Below are 15,929 nucleotides of genomic sequence, written 5' to 3'. Positions count from 1 at the left end.
GTGTGTGTGTGTGTGTGTGTGTGTGTGTGTGTGTGTGTGTGTGTGTGTGTGTGTGTGTGTGTGTGTGTGTGTGTGTGTGTGTGTGTGTGTGTGTGTGTGTGTGTGTGTGTGTGTGTGTGTGTGTGTGTGTGTGTGTGTGTGTGTGTGTGTGTGTGTGTGTGTGTGTGTGTGTGTGTGTGTGTGTGTGTGTGTGTGTGTGTGTGTGTGTGTGTGTGTGTGTGTGTGTGTGTGTGTGTGTGTGTGTGTGTGTGTGTGTGTGTGTGTGTGTGTGTGTGTGTGTGTGTGTGTGTGTGTGTGTGTGTGTGTGTGTGTGTGTGTGTGTGTGTGTGTGTGTGTGTGTGTGTGTGTGTGTGTGTGTGTGTGTGTGTGTGTGTGTGTGTGTGTGTGTGTGTGTGTGTGTGTGTGTGTGTGTGTGTGTGTGTGTGTGTGTGTGTGTGTGTGTGTGTGTGTGTGTGTGTGTGTGTGTGTGTGTGTGTGTGTGTGTGTGTGTGTGTGTGTGTGTGTGTGTGTGTGTGTGTGTGTGTGTGTGTGTGTGTGTGTGTGTGTGTGTGTGTGTGTGTGTGTGTGTGTGTGTGTGTGTGTGTGTGTGTGTGTGTGTGTGTGTGTGTGTGTGTGTGTGTGTGTGTGTGTGTGTGTGTGTGTGTGTGTGTGTGTGTGTGTGTGTGTGTGTGTGTGTGTGTGTGTGTGTGTGTGTGTGTGTGTGTGTGTGTGTGTGTGTGTGTGTGTGTGTGTGTGTGTGTGTGTGTGTGTGTGTGTGTGTGTGTGTGTGTGTGTGTGTGTGTGTGTGTGTGTGTGTGTGTGTGTGTGTGTGTGTGTGTGTGTGTGTGTGTGTGTGTGTGTGTGTGTGTGTGTGTGTGTGTGTGTGTGTGTGTGTGTGTGTGTGTGTGTGTGTGTGTGTGTGTGTGTGTGTGTGTGTGTGTGTGTGTGTGTGTGTGTGTGTGTGTGTGTGTGTGTGTGTGTGTGTGTGTGTGTGTGTGTGTGTGTGTGTGTGTGTGTGTGTGTGTGTGTGTGTGTGTGTGTGTGTGTGTGTGTGTGTGTGTGTGTGTGTGTGTGTGTGTGTGTGTGTGTGTGTGTGTGTGTGTGTGTGTGTGTGTGTGTGTGTGTGTGTGTGTGTGTGTGTGTGTGTGTGTGTGTGTGTGTGTGTGTGTGTGTGTGTGTGTGTGTGTGTGTGTGTGTGTGTGTGTGTGTGTGTGTGTGTGTGTGTGTGTGTGTGTGTGTGTGTGTGTGTGTGTGTGTGTGTGTGTGTGTGTGTGTGTGTGTGTGTGTGTGTGTGTGTGTGTGTGTGTGTGTGTGTGTGTGTGTGTGTGTGTGTGTGTGTGTGTGTGTGTGTGTGTGTGTGTGTGTGTGTGTGTGTGTGTGTGTGTGTGTGTGTGTGTGTGTGTGTGTGTGTGTGTGTGTGTGTGTGTGTGTGTGTGTGTGTGTGTGTGTGTGTGTGTGTGTGTGTGTGTGTGTGTGTGTGTGTGTGTGTGTGTGTGTGTGTGTGTGTGTGTGTGTGTGTGTGTGTGTGTGTGTGTGTGTGTGTGTGTGTGTGTGTGTGTGTGTGTGTGTGTGTGTGTGTGTGTGTGTGTGTGTGTGTGTGTGTGTGTGTGTGTGTGTGTGTGTGTGTGTGTGTGTGTGTGTGTGTGTGTGTGTGTGTGTGTGTGTGTGTGTGTGTGTGTGTGTGTGTGTGTGTGTGTGTGTGTGTGTGTGTGTGTGTGTGTGTGTGTGTGTGTGTGTGTGTGTGTGTGTGTGTGTGTGTGTGTGTGTGTGTGTGTGTGTGTGTGTGTGTGTGTGTGTGTGTGTGTGTGTGTGTGTGTGTGTGTGTGTGTGTGTGTGTGTGTGTGTGTGTGTGTGTGTGTGTGTGTGTGTGTGTGTGTGTGTGTGTGTGTGTGTGTGTGTGTGTGTGTGTGTGTGTGTGTGTGTGTGTGTGTGTGTGTGTGTGTGTGTGTGTGTGTGTGTGTGTGTGTGTGTGTGTGTGTGTGTGTGTGTGTGTGTGTGTGTGTGTGTGTGTGTGTGTGTGTGTGTGTGTGTGTGTGTGTGTGTGTGTGTGTGTGTGTGTGTGTGTGTGTGTGTGTGTGTGTGTGTGTGTGTGTGTGTGTGTGTGTGTGTGTGTGTGTGTGTGTGTGTGTGTGTGTGTGTGTGTGTGTGTGTGTGTGTGTGTGTGTGTGTGTGTGTGTGTGTGTGTGTGTGTGTGTGTGTGTGTGTGTGTGTGTGTGTGTGTGTGTGTGTGTGTGTGTGTGTGTGTGTGTGTGTGTGTGTGTGTGTGTGTGTGTGTGTGTGTGTGTGTGTGTGTGTGTGTGTGTGTGTGTGTGTGTGTGTGTGTGTGTGTGTGTGTGTGTGTGTGTGTGTGTGTGTGTGTGTGTGTGTGTGTGTGTGTGTGTGTGTGTGTGTGTGTGTGTGTGTGTGTGTGTGTGTGTGTGTGTGTGTGTGTGTGTGTGTGTGTGTGTGTGTGTGTGTGTGTGTGTGTGTGTGTGTGTGTGTGTGTGTGTGTGTGTGTGTGTGTGTGTGTGTGTGTGTGTGTGTGTGTGTGTGTGTGTGTGTGTGTGTGTGTGTGTGTGTGTGTGTGTGTGTGTGTGTGTGTGTGTGTGTGTGTGTGTGTGTGTGTGTGTGTGTGTGTGTGTGTGTGTGTGTGTGTGTGTGTGTGTGTGTGTGTGTGTGTGTGTGTGTGTGTGTGTGTGTGTGTGTGTGTGTGTGTGTGTGTGTGTGTGTGTGTGTGTGTGTGTGTGTGTGTGTGTGTGTGTGTGTGTGTGTGTGTGTGTGTGTGTGTGTGTGTGTGTGTGTGTGTGTGTGTGTGTGTGTGTGTGTGTGTGTGTGTGTGTGTGTGTGTGTGTGTGTGTGTGTGTGTGTGTGTGTGTGTGTGTGTGTGTGTGTGTGTGTGTGTGTGTGTGTGTGTGTGTGTGTGTGTGTGTGTGTGTGTGTGTGTGTGTGTGTGTGTGTGTGTGTGTGTGTGTGTGTGTGTGTGTGTGTGTGTGTGTGTGTGTGTGTGTGTGTGTGTGTGTGTGTGTGTGTGTGTGTGTGTGTGTGTGTGTGTGTGTGTGTGTGTGTGTGTGTGTGTGTGTGTGTGTGTGTGTGTGTGTGTGTGTGTGTGTGTGTGTGTGTGTGTGTGTGTGTGTGTGTGTGTGTGTGTGTGTGTGTGTGTGTGTGTGTGTGTGTGTGTGTGTGTGTGTGTGTGTGTGTGTGTGTGTGTGTGTGTGTGTGTGTGTGTGTGTGTGTGTGTGTGTGTGTGTGTGTGTGTGTGTGTGTGTGTGTGTGTGTGTGTGTGTGTGTGTGTGTGTGTGTGTGTGTGTGTGTGTGTGTGTGTGTGTGTGTGTGTGTGTGTGTGTGTGTGTGTGTGTGTGTGTGTGTGTGTGTGTGTGTGTGTGTGTGTGTGTGTGTGTGTGTGTGTGTGTGTGTGTGTGTGTGTGTGTGTGTGTGTGTGTGTGTGTGTGTGTGTGTGTGTGTGTGTGTGTGTGTGTGTGTGTGTGTGTGTGTGTGTGTGTGTGTGTGTGTGTGTGTGTGTGTGTGTGTGTGTGTGTGTGTGTGTGTGTGTGTGTGTGTGTGTGTGTGTGTGTGTGTGTGTGTGTGTGTGTGTGTGTGTGTGTGTGTGTGTGTGTGTGTGTGTGTGTGTGTGTGTGTGTGTGTGTGTGTGTGTGTGTGTGTGTGTGTGTGTGTGTGTGTGTGTGTGTGTGTGTGTGTGTGTGTGTGTGTGTGTGTGTGTGTGTGTGTGTGTGTGTGTGTGTGTGTGTGTGTGTGTGTGTGTGTGTGTGTGTGTGTGTGTGTGTGTGTGTGTGTGTGTGTGTGTGTGTGTGTGTGTGTGTGTGTGTGTGTGTGTGTGTGTGTGTGTGTGTGTGTGTGTGTGTGTGTGTGTGTGTGTGTGTGTGTGTGTGTGTGTGTGTGTGTGTGTGTGTGTGTGTGTGTGTGTGTGTGTGTGTGTGTGTGTGTGTGTGTGTGTGTGTGTGTGTGTGTGTGTGTGTGTGTGTGTGTGTGTGTGTGTGTGTGTGTGTGTGTGTGTGTGTGTGTGTGTGTGTGTGTGTGTGTGTGTGTGTGTGTGTGTGTGTGTGTGTGTGTGTGTGTGTGTGTGTGTGTGTGTGTGTGTGTGTGTGTGTCGCTCGCACGTAGCATGACGAAAGAGAGCGCTATGCTCTGTGCGAGCGAGAGAGAACGCAAGGGGCACGAAACAGAGTATGTCCTTTTCTACGTGGGCATCGGCCCCCACTCCTTAAATAAAGGCAAACGCTCGCAAGAAAAACTTTTCTATAAATAAAAGTTTTTCTTCAATATTTTATATCAATGAAATATAAAATATTGAAGAAAAACTTTTAATTTTGAGAATTTTCGCCGTGCATTTAGAAAAGTATTGTTTTACTATTATATTTGGACATTCTTATATACGGCAGCTCCTGAGACAAAGCGTCGCGCTCCTTAGTTACGCGTATCTGGCGACTCGTCGCTAACGCACAAGCGGTGAGTGGGGGGCAATAGGCGTGAGCCACGGATCGGCACGAAAAGGGCAACTATCTCCGAGCACTGGTCTAGATATACTATATTTAGTAATATATAGAAGTCTGTAGTTATTAATTGTGCGATTCGCGTATGCGCAAGAACATACATTTACCTAGAAATTTTGGGGAGTGAAACTACTGTTCTTATTTATACTGTGTGTAGTAGTAATCGTATCAATTATGGATCCGTCAAAGAACGAGATGCAGACCGAGCCAACGTTGATCCAAAATCTGTCAGCAGAGCAGTATTCAAGGTGCGAATCGCCAAAGCGTGGCACCACGCTTTCCACCAGCACCAGCAGTTTTGAGGCGCTGGATCCGCATGATCCGAACCTAAGTCGTTTGGCGAACACGATGTTTGAGAAGACAGGAGAATATCTGCAAGAGGAGCTCATTTCCATCCACGCAGATTATCAATTGTTGGAACGCTTAAACAAAGAAACTATTGCCAAGTACACAGAACTGAAGATTATTTCGTCGAATGTCGTGCAATCATTGGATTCTCTGAATGAGAAGTATCAAAAGTTACAACCGATTCTAGATAATATCAATCAGATTGATGATAGTGTCAGCAAACTGGAGCAAGCTGCGTATAAACTCGCAGCATATTCTAAACGTCTTGAAGCCAAATTTAAGGATCTCGAAAAAGAAAATACAAAAAGCAAATAAAGTTATATAATTGTAAAGATATAAAACGTTGTCTATATGTACTTATGTGTAATAGACAGAGAGAGTATATTATAATGTCAGAACTATTTATCACCAATATAAATAATTGTATAGAGAAAGAGAGAGAGAGAAAGAGAATATAGGAGCTTTTCAACAAGCAAATACAAGTACAGGCACGATGTCACACAATTGGCAATTGAATAGAAAACTTTTAAATTCCCAAAAATATTTCTATGTGATAGCCAATTGTATAATATTGTATTTGTTTTTATACTGAAAAACTGCCTATATAAGCAGTAATGAAAAGCATATCTTTTTATATTATATTTATTAATATATGAAACCATAAATACATTTTACTAAGATTCTATAAAATTGTAGTATTGTGCATTCCTTTGCGTATCACATAATACTTGGGTCATTTACGTCAAAACCGGAATTTAATTTTTAGATAGGTAAAGAGACAAAATTATGACCAGTAAAGAACATTTATTTTTCAACGTAATCTTTATTTACATCACAGCATTTTTGCCATCGATGTACCAGTGTGTTAATACCAGCAGAATACAAGGAGTTGTCTTGACGTCTCAACTACTGTAACACATATCTCTCAGAAAATCAGGGAAAAACTGTAAACAATAGATTTTCATCTGTTTGGTTCCTCGAAGGGACATTTGGCCAGGTCCTTTCAGTCAGAAAATGACCTTAAAATGTGAGTATTACAGTGATTTAGATGTCAGGACAACTCCTATTCTGCCAGTATTAACACATTGATACGTCGATGGCAAAAATGCTGTAATGTAAATGGAGATTATGTTGAAAAATAAATGTTCTTTACTAGTCATAATTTTGTCTCTTTACCTGTCTAAAAATTAAATTCCAGTTTTGACATGAACGACTCAAGTATATAAATTTTATAAATAACTTAATAATTTTATTAAAAATGATGCATTTTATTTCCACAAACTTGATCTTTTCTTTTTTGCAATATGTTGATGCAGTGTGCCTGAATAATTATGATATAATAAGTATAAATACAATTAATATAAATTAAAAATAAATATTCACATTTGAAAAAAGAAATTAGTTATGTTATATATATTTTATATTTTTGTAACTCTTTTATTAAGCGTTATAAAAAAAAATGGCTCAGGACTTTTCGTCTCAGTTTTTGGTAAGGAATAACGCTATGTTCTTAGTGAACGGTCATTGCGGGTCACCCTGTGTATATATATATATATATATATAGACACACACAGAGTGTCCCATGACTCGACGTCCATACATTAAGGGCGTGTTATTGAAATCATTTAATAAACATATGTCTGTAAATGTTTCCTAACAGAACTACAGCCATTGAAAATTGATGTGAATATTTGAAAAAGGAAAGAAGATATTTAATTTAACTTGTTTATTTACAAATGTATTACAAATTCTGTTCAAAATTATCTCCTGCAGATTCAACAGAATTATGGATGTGGCAACGCAAATAAGAAATTCTGGCATGGTGGAGCAAGTTGTTACATTACTTTTATGCAGGACAAGACTGTATTGAATCTTCAGGAGATAATTTTGAACAGAATTTATAATACATTTGTAAATAAACAAATTAAATTAAATATCTTTTTTCTTTCTTTTTTCAAATGTTTACATCAATTTTCAATGGCTGTAGTTCTGTTAGGAAACATTTATAGACATATGTTTATTAAACAATTTCAACTCTAAATGATTTCAATAACAAGCCCTTAATGTATGGAGTCATGGGTACACTCTCTGTATGTGTGTGTGTGTGTGTACCACACACACACACTTGATTTAGCATAATTAATTGTATGATGATATTAATTGTATGATTAATGATAGATAAATGTAGGGTTAATGATTTAATACATAATGTTAGATTTGTTTCTAACATTATTGACAATTTTACTGAAATGATGAATATAATGAGTTTTATACACACACACACACACACACACACATACACGGAAAAAGAAATTAACAAACATAGCATACAAATAAAATATTCAGAATATATAAATGTAAAACTTCAAGATTGCATTGTCTTGTAGCATTAAAATGTCTATGTCACTATGAGTGTAAGAGTTCGATATGCTCAATTATTATGCTCCAAAATGAACTTCTAAAGTATCACAATATATAAACATATTCATATGACCATAATAAAGCTGCATTGTTTCTGTAATTTAATTACTGAAACAGATCAATACAAATGATGTTTAACAGTCTAAGAAATTGCCAGCCATTAATAATTCTAGGGCGATTTCGGGTGCAATGGGAAATTCCGGTATTTCTGTACTGCTATTTGTGTAGCGCACTTTGTAAGTAAAATACATGCAGACTTTTTGCAACACATGAGACCTACAAAAAATATGTATTTGTTTAAACAATTCAATTACACTCATATCAATACAAGAAAACAATATTATTTTATATTATTGAAATATAAAATATAAATAACCTGTATGTTTACTATATTTTGTACACTTACGGAATTTCTCGGAAATTAACTTCATTAGCTTCATTCTCTGCAAATTGTCCAGGACCACTTAACATAGCTTTGATGGTACCGCTTGTTAATGCATGTTCTCTTTTAACGATAAACTCATGTCCATCACTACTGACCAGTTTCACATACATGGCATTTGGGCCCTCACAACCTCCATAAATAGGGCCAATCTCTTGCTAAAAATTTCAAAAGATCAATTATGGTACTCGTATATATGTTTCAATTTCTTTTACGTTAGAGGATTGTATAATATAAACTGAAAACAATATAGATATGAACAGCAGGATAAAGAAAAGGAATCCTATCTAAGCAGCAAAATTTAATTTGGAGAGATAGGTACCACATGCAGGTCTTTAGATGATCTGCCTTCTTCTTCTTCGGTTTTATCGACACTTGCTTCTCCATTGGACTTGATCCAAAGAAATTATTATCAATTAATTAATATTTTAATTTACCATAAGTTTTCAGCTTTCCAGAAAAGGAATGGATAAAATGTCAGCGTATAAAGCAACCCAATATATATACATTTTTATCACAGAAAAGTATCATTATACATCCCAGTTACCACACACAGCAGCATTACAACATGCAAATAAAATTATTTTACATATACCTTTTCAGCCTGCATATTCACATCGGTTGACATGTTTGTTATCGTGTGCAAATATTCTTCTAAAACAAGACAAATATAAATGTGTATGTATATTATAAATATATAAGCAAGTAAATTATATATAAAATAAATATGACTAGTGAAGCATAAAGCCATTGTTAATGAAGTTGCATGGAATACTGAATTATTAGACAATGTGCAATAATTAACAACATCAAACAAGATATTCTGTATAATAAATAGTAAATTCTCATTATTCAAATAGCTTTTAATAGCAATAGATTAAGTTATATGTTAAAACAAATGTTGCAGAATGTTTTACAAAATAATTAAAAAAAAAAAAAAATGTTTTCTATTATTCCGACATTATTTTACACTTGTAAGCATACACAAAACTATTGTCGACTTCCTATTTATCACTAAGTTAAATAAAAATAATTTGCTATTGCATTATCATCGTGGCTATTATACCATACCCTTGTTATTGTAAATACTATCTCATCATACTGCTGGCTAGTTGATTCACAAATATATTTACAAATTATATATTACGAAATTGCAAATAACTTACTACATACCTCACACGCAATAAAGTTTCTTCTTTTATATAGATTTTTTTCTCAGAGGGACGCAATATCACAATAAAGTTTCGGTCGGTAAGAGTAAAGCCCGTATCAGACTACGCATTGAAAATTGAAGATTGAAGATTAAAGATTGGAATTTGACTAATCAGAACAAAAGGGACTAAAATTTCTTTATTCTGATTGGTCAAATTTCAATCTTGCATCTTTATGAAGTAGTCTTTACTGCAAATTCTTCTATCATCTCATGTCAGAATAAACTATTAAGTGATGGCTTCTGCACACAGGTCACGTTTGCCGCGCGGTAAAAGACGACGCGGCAGCCAATCAATTTTTCGCTCTAATGGAAAAATTGTAAGTTGATTGGCTATCGCGTCGCCTTTTGCCGCGCGGTAAGCGTTTCCGCGTCCTGTGTGCAGAAGCCATAACACCAAATGCTCTCTCCTGGGGGTTGATTGTGTATCTTAAAACGATGTGAAAATTACAAAAGTGATAGCGTTTTCGAATGAACGGGTTAATCCAACTAGGATCAATCATACACATTCTATTTTTTAGGGCCAATTTCACAAAGTCCGATTAGATTAACCGACGGTTAAAATTAGCAGGGTGGCCAATGAAAAAAAGAGGTGAAGCAAAACCAAGCATTCATATAATTTCAGTTGGAACCCTGCTAATTTTAACCGTCGGTTAATCTAACTGGACTTGGTGAAATTGGCTCTTAGGGCCACCGCACAAGCTTTTCCGTAAAGGCCCGTCTACATAGGACGCAACACGCCAGACGCAAGCAAATCGACCAATCATAGTCGAATATTCTCGGAATAATCTATGTAGAAGGGCCTTAATGCATTACGGAAAAGCTTGTGCAGTGGCCCCAGTATTGTGAGACGGGCCGGGCTTTCTCGCGCATGCGCGGCCATGATAACCATTAGCAACGACGTATCTATCTGCAGTAATAACAAGGTTATGCTGTGGGCGCGAAAGTTTTATTTTGTTTTGTTATTATATATTTTGTGCTTTAAATTATTTTAACATCCTTCCCTCTTTTAGTTTATCTCTTTCATCACACAGGTAAACATTCCATATATATACTTCATTGATGCTACGTTCGCCGCGCATGCGCGAGAAAACCCAGCCCGTCTCACAACACTGACTACCAGGCACGCGGCTCACCGACGTGCGCCCGGCTAAAGATCGACGTTGATTGGCCAGACTTTACTCAATAATAATAATTTTGCGCTAGCTTGGCTATTAAATATGGCGGATTGGAATGACCATGGATATAATATATCTAGACCGAGCGTTTGCCTTTATTTAAGGAATGGGGGTAAAAAGATGTTTGTAGAAAAAGACATACTCTGTTTCGTGCTCCTTGCGTTCTCTCTTGCTCGTACGTAGCATAGCGTTCTCTTTCGCTATGCTATGTGCGAGCGAGAGGGAACGTAAGGAGCACGGAACAGAGTATGTCCTTTTCTATGTGCACTTTGGCCCCCACTCCTCAACATCCGGTCTAGATATACTATGTATATGGGAATGACCAATCAGCAATTGATAGCCTGGTGTCCTAATGGCCCTCGCACACTGGACGCGATGAGCGATAAGCGATGGGCGATATCCATAGACATATAGAATGGACTGAGCGTTGCGATAGACAAACGCGTGCGCGCTGTAGAGAGAGAGGTACTATATGGGAGGCCTATTTTGTCTCCTTTCCTAGCATCTCATTGGTGATTTTATCCCCCTCCATATAGAAAATCACCAATGAGACGCTAGGAAAAGAGACAAACATAGGCCTCCCATATAGTACCTCTTTTTCTACAGCAAGCGCACGTTTTTCTATCTCACAATGCTCAATCCAGTCTATATATCTATGGCGATATCCAATGAGAGCTCTAAACTTTTCCATTAGAGCGAAAAATTGATTGGCTATCGCGTCGCCTTTTGCCGCGCGACAAGCGGTTGCGCGTCCTGTGTGCAGGAGCCATTAGTGCTTATTGCACAATGATCTAGTTTCCACCGAAGTGTTAATTCGCATCTAGCGCGGCGTAGGACTAAATTTAAGTCGATGGAAACGTTAAATTCGATGCGCACCGAAACAGAATCGGATTGAAAACATCGGTGGAAAGTAGACTAATGTTACATTGGCCAGTCTCTGAGCCGCGGGGATGATAGTGTATCCCTATATAAAATTATTCTATAATTTTGTATATCTCTTTATTTATTAACAAAAATTAAAAATTTTATTAACGCATAACACAGCTTTTCTAATATGTCATTGTCGTACAAAGAATTTTGACCGTATATGGTGTGCTAGAGGATATCTGATAAAGGAACTAATTATTTGTTTAAGTATTGCATATGAAAAAAAATCATGAATTTTTTGAAACTCTCAATTATATATACATATAAACACAACTAAAAAAATATAAATTACTATAACATTCATTTATTACTACATTTTTTCCTTGCTGGAAAGATGTACATTGTATATGTATATCCATTATACATTCATTGCACAACAATTACATTAATGAATAATAAAGGTTTGTTTAGGCGATTTCATAAATTTCTTGCATTTTTCCGCAAAAGCTATCTCTTTCTGAAATAATAAATAATAATTATGATTTTTTTCTCCGTCAATATTGGAAATATTAAAACTCTATAAGACTAATGAAATACTTTCACCTATATCGATTAACACTTCAATCTTAATGTAACTAATTCTGAAGTTATAATTATAATCAAATCAACTAATACTGGCGAGGCTTGGCGTAATATTAAAAAATTAAAATCACAACAATCGCGCAAAGGTTACCTTGACCAACTCCTTATCAGGTATCCTAGGGTATGGACCATATGGATCTCTTCTACCTTTATCATAATCTGTAGCGATCATTACATTTAGATGTATAAACAGCAACATAAATGTAATACCACCAAAATTATGCAAAGCCATTATTGAATAGACAATAAATCACAAGATAACCAAATTATTTTGTTCGATCGAGACAAGAGAATAAGCCATAGACATAGTATATATAGACCGAGCGTTTGCCTTTGCGGCTGCGGTCCGAAATACGCTCACAGCGCTCATAGTACTGAAAATCTATAGTTTAGCGCTTAATACATAGCGTACTCTTTCGCTATGCTACATGCGAGTGAGAGAGAACGCAAGGAGCACGGAACAGAGTGGACGCGTTCCACTTAACGACCGAAATGCTCGCGAGCATCATCTGTCTTTGTTTAACTTTCGGTGAACAACAAAGATGAAATGATACCGTGAGCGTTGCGGTCATTAAGTGGAACGGACCCAGTATGTCCTTTTCTACGTACACCTTGGCCCTCACTCCTCAACACTCGATCTACATATACTATGTCTATGGAATAAGCTCTTCTCTTACATCAAGATACAGTGTTACCAATACGACTATAGTTCGCTTATACAATTCCTAAACGGTAAAGATATACATACATTACGAATTTCAATAATTCGTCAACGCTCAAATTCATATTGCAATAGCGTTTTCATTTTTATGTTGACAAAAACTAATATCATCTCATTGATATTTTTATTATTCCAATATCGAAAAATAATAGAAAAAAAAAAAAAAAAAAAATTATGTCGCCGGCCACTGGTGGCGATAGTAGGATACATTGTCTGCTTCAACTTCATAATTCAGAATCTGCGTTCCACTTATTTGTATTTGAGAGTGAAATATTTTATTATATTTAATTACATTCATTAGGGTAATGGCCCTCGCACATTGGCCGTGATGAGCGATGAATGATGAGCGATATCCAATGAGAGCTTTATTTTTTCGGAAAACCAGAGCTCTCATTGGATATCGCCCATCGCTGATCGCTCATCGCGTCCAGTGTGCGAGAGCCATAAGGTGAAGTAAGCCGGCCAAGATCAGAGTCCCTAAAGATACAGTCTGGCCACGGTGCGTGTTCCTTTTTATTGGTCAAAACAAAGTTTGAAAAAACATGGCGGAACCAATAGAAATTGTTATGGGAAGTATAATAATTTAAAAAGAAATTAAATAAGAAAATTACAAACAATTTTTATTTATTTAAATAAAAAAATTACGAACATCTTGTACTTTTTATAAATTTTTAAATTAAAGAATAAAGAAAAATTAACTTGTATTTAACAATAATATAACAATACGAGATGCTTTATCTTGTCTAGTGCATCATTACAATTGCAAGAATATCACAAGTTAGAGTAAAATAGTAATAGACTACACAGCACGTCAAAATTTTTATTATTAAGTTTGTCTCGATGTAGGTCAAATTTTTTACTCCATACTTTTATATCCATACTGTTATTGTAGAATATGTACTTGCAAATGTAAGATGTGACACTTGCAACAAACACAAAGTTTTCTAATAAAAACTTTTCTATTTTCCAATGTGTAGATGTGAATAAAAAATTTCTTTCTTCATAAAAAAACTTTACAGTTCTAAAGCCATTCATATGGGTAAATAAGGCTCGCGAGCATCATCTGTCTTTGTTTAACTTTCGGTGAACAACAAAGATGAAATGATACCGTGAGCGTTGCGGTCATTAAGTGGAACGGACCCAGTATGTCCTTTTCTACGTACACCTTGGCCCTCACTCCTCAACACTCGATCTACATATACTATGTCTATGGAATAAGCTCTTCTCTTACATCAAGATACAGTGTTACCAATACGACTATAGTTCGCTTATACAATTCCTAAACGGTAAAGATATACATACATTACGAATTTCAATAATTCGTCAACGCTCAAATTCATATTGCAATAGCGTTTTCATTTTTATGTTGACAAAAACTAATATCATCTCATTGATATTTTTATTATTCCAATATCGAAAAATAATAGAAAAAAAAAAAAAAAAATTATGTCGCCGGCCACTGGTGGCGATAGTAGGATACATTGTCTGCTTCAACTTCATAATTCAGAATCTGCGTTCCACTTATTTGTATTTGAGAGTGAAATATTTTATTATATTTAATTACATTCATTAGGGTAATGGCCCTCGCACATTGGCCGTGATGAGCGATGAATGATGAGCGATATCCAATGAGAGCTTTATTTTTTCGGAAAACCAGAGCTCTCATTGGATATCGCCCATCGCTGATCGCTCATCGCGTCCAGTGTGCGAGAGCCATAAGGTGAAGTAAGCCGGCCAAGATCAGAGTCCCTAAAGATACAGTCTGGCCACGGTGCGTGTTCCTTTTTATTGGTCAAAACAAAGTTTGAAAAAACATGGCGGAACCAATAGAAATTGTTATGGGAAGTATAATAATTTAAAAAGAAATTAAATAAGAAAATTACAAACAATTTTTATTTATTTAAATAAAAAAATTACGAACATCTTGTACTTTTATTGGCAGAGACGATGCAATGACGTCATTAATCGCTCTCAAGTTCCGACTGACAACTTGTCGTTCGGACGTGTTTCGCCGTGCTGCGTATGTCCTTTGTTTGGACCTATTTTTGGACTTAATCCTCTCCAGAGAGGATTTTTGCTTATATTCTCTCAAATCCAATTATTCACTTAACCGTTCCCACCTGGCCGAGTGGTGGGTTATTATCTAACTAGTGCCAATCAAACCAAAGAAGAAGAAGAATTAATCGCTCTCAGGGTGCAAACCCATGGCAGCGGAAAAGCGTAACGCGGAACAAAAGCGGACCAATCGTGAGCGTAGCGAAAACTGCAGAACGCTCGCGATTGGTCATGCTCTCGTTCCGCGTTACGCTATTCCGCTGCATGAGTTCGCACCCTAAGAGCCATTAAAGGCTGTGTTCCGCGTCCCCACCCGGGTGCACCCGATATTATAGTATACGTGACATGTACTATAATATCGGGTGCACCTGGGTGGGGATTCGGAACATAGCAAAACCTGCTACATTCGAAAATGCTATTAAGACGATCTTGGATATAAGAACGGACTATGAATATCGGCTTGAGACATTGTCCTAGTTTACACCGATATATTTAATACGTACTAAATATTATACTGTCCAATTACAGCCGTTCTATTCTTTAAAAGAATAACTATGATTGGCCAATACAGTATTCAGTACGTATTAAAGTATATCGTTGCAAACTAGGTTATTGCGTTCTTTTTCTAATTTTGGCGCAACATTTGTTCAATACGCGCAGTATTTCTTACGTCTATGGTGTGAATACGCCATTAAGCCCGTATCAGATTACGCATTGAAAATTGAAGATTAAAGATTGGAATTTGACTAATCAGAAGAAAAGGAACTAAAATTTCTTTGTCCTGATTGCTCAAATTTCAATCTTGAATCTTGAATCTCAATCTTCAATGCGTAGTCTGATACGTGCCTTAAGCCCGTGTCACACTACGCATTGCGGACTCGGATCGGATTTGGAGTACGGACTGCGAATCGTCAACAATCAACTATAACCTATAACCACGGTTAAGCCCGTGTCACACTATGCATTGCGGATTCGAATCGGATTTGGAGTACGGACTGCAAATCGTCATTCATCCAATCAAAGCGAAATAGCCAAGGATCTGATTGGATTATTGACGATTCGCAGTCCGTAATCCAAATCCGATCTGCGTCCGCAATGCGTAGTGTGACACGGGCTTTACACCAAGCGACAGCAAAGCAAAGTTCGCGCCGATGCCGACAGGTGGCGACAAAGGTACGCAGCGCGAAACGGTAAGAACGGACTGGCAGTCGATCGTTGGCCGTCATCGCGCGAGGACGGTGAGATTGTCCTTGGCTCGACTGTCAGGTTATCCGTCGCACGCGATGCAATTGGTTGACGTTTCTTCTGTAAGCCCCGCCTATTAAGTGGCTGTTCGAAAGTGTGTAGTTGTGTTTCTTTACGCTGGAACGACGGGCGCGCTGCTCTCTCGAATCGCTCGATGCAATTGTAGGAAAAATTTGAAATGAGTCGTGTCGGCGTGCTAATATGCAACGGTTGAGAGATAGTCGAGTGCATGGAAAATCGCGAGCGCGTTCGAGGGTGGTACATCGTTAACATCGCTTACGGGGTATTTCGCTGCCACGCTGCGACATTGTCCGATCCGGGGGTGGGGGGGGGT

The 15,929-nt window shown here is 39.6% G+C and overlaps 2 protein-coding genes across 10 annotated transcripts; one reads left to right on the top strand and one right to left on the bottom strand.

Annotated features, from left to right (window-relative positions):
- Positions 1–4,417: 4,417 nt before the first annotated feature.
- LOC115235446 (biogenesis of lysosome-related organelles complex 1 subunit 2) lies at positions 4,418–5,506 on the top strand. Its single transcript, XM_029807259.1, has one exon. It carries the CDS (start codon positions 4,641–4,643, stop codon positions 5,127–5,129), a length of 489 nt encoding a protein of 162 aa, XP_029663119.1. The 5' UTR covers positions 4,418–4,640; the 3' UTR covers positions 5,130–5,506.
- A 1,274-nt stretch (positions 5,507–6,780) lies between these two features.
- Positions 6,781–11,944, bottom strand: LOC115235445 (elongin-C). Of its 9 annotated transcripts, XM_029807253.1 has the most exons (6): positions 8,851–8,943; positions 8,749–8,785; positions 8,273–8,331; positions 8,000–8,068; positions 7,642–7,835; positions 6,781–7,511 (listed from the first exon to the last, which is right to left on the bottom strand). In XM_029807253.1, exons 3-6 carry the CDS (start codon positions 8,303–8,305, stop codon positions 7,370–7,372), a joined length of 438 nt encoding a protein of 145 aa, XP_029663113.1. In that variant the 5' UTR covers positions 8,306–8,331; positions 8,749–8,785; positions 8,851–8,943; the 3' UTR covers positions 6,781–7,369. The 9 variants fall into 9 exon arrangements, 8 of the variants coding, with proteins under 8 accessions (XP_029663113.1, XP_029663109.1, XP_029663114.1 ...); XM_029807249.1 differs by lacking the exon at positions 8,749–8,785 and having other exon boundaries at positions 8,851–8,994; XM_029807254.1 differs by lacking the exon at positions 8,749–8,785 and having other exon boundaries at positions 8,844–8,952.
- Between the last annotated feature and the right edge of the window lie 3,985 nt (positions 11,945–15,929).

This window comes from Formica exsecta, unplaced genomic scaffold, assembly GCF_003651465.1.
Source record: "Formica exsecta isolate Colony F162 unplaced genomic scaffold, ASM365146v1 scaffold222, whole genome shotgun sequence".
Taxonomy (NCBI): domain Eukaryota; kingdom Metazoa; phylum Arthropoda; class Insecta; order Hymenoptera; family Formicidae; genus Formica; species Formica exsecta.
Note: the sequence above shows the minus strand (reverse complement) of the source record. Positions and strands in the feature narration are given on the sequence as shown.

Excerpts from the sequence above, each read along its gene's own strand:
- LOC115235446 (XM_029807259.1), top strand. The coding sequence starts at position 4,641 with ATGGATCCGTCAAAGAACGAGATGCAGACCGAGCCAACGTTGATCCAA.
- LOC115235445 (XM_029807258.1), bottom strand. The coding sequence starts at position 11,806 with ATGGCTTTGCATAATTTTGGTGGTATTACATTTATGTTGCTGTTTATA. Across the intron at positions 7,836-7,999 it reads CATCTAAAGACCTGCATGTG|CAAGAGATTGGCCCTATTTA; the intron begins GTACCTATCTCT and ends TGAAATTTTTAG. Across the intron at positions 7,512-7,641 it reads GTTAATTTCCGAGAAATTCC|GTCTCATGTGTTGCAAAAAG; the intron begins GTAAGTGTACAA and ends TATTTTTTGTAG.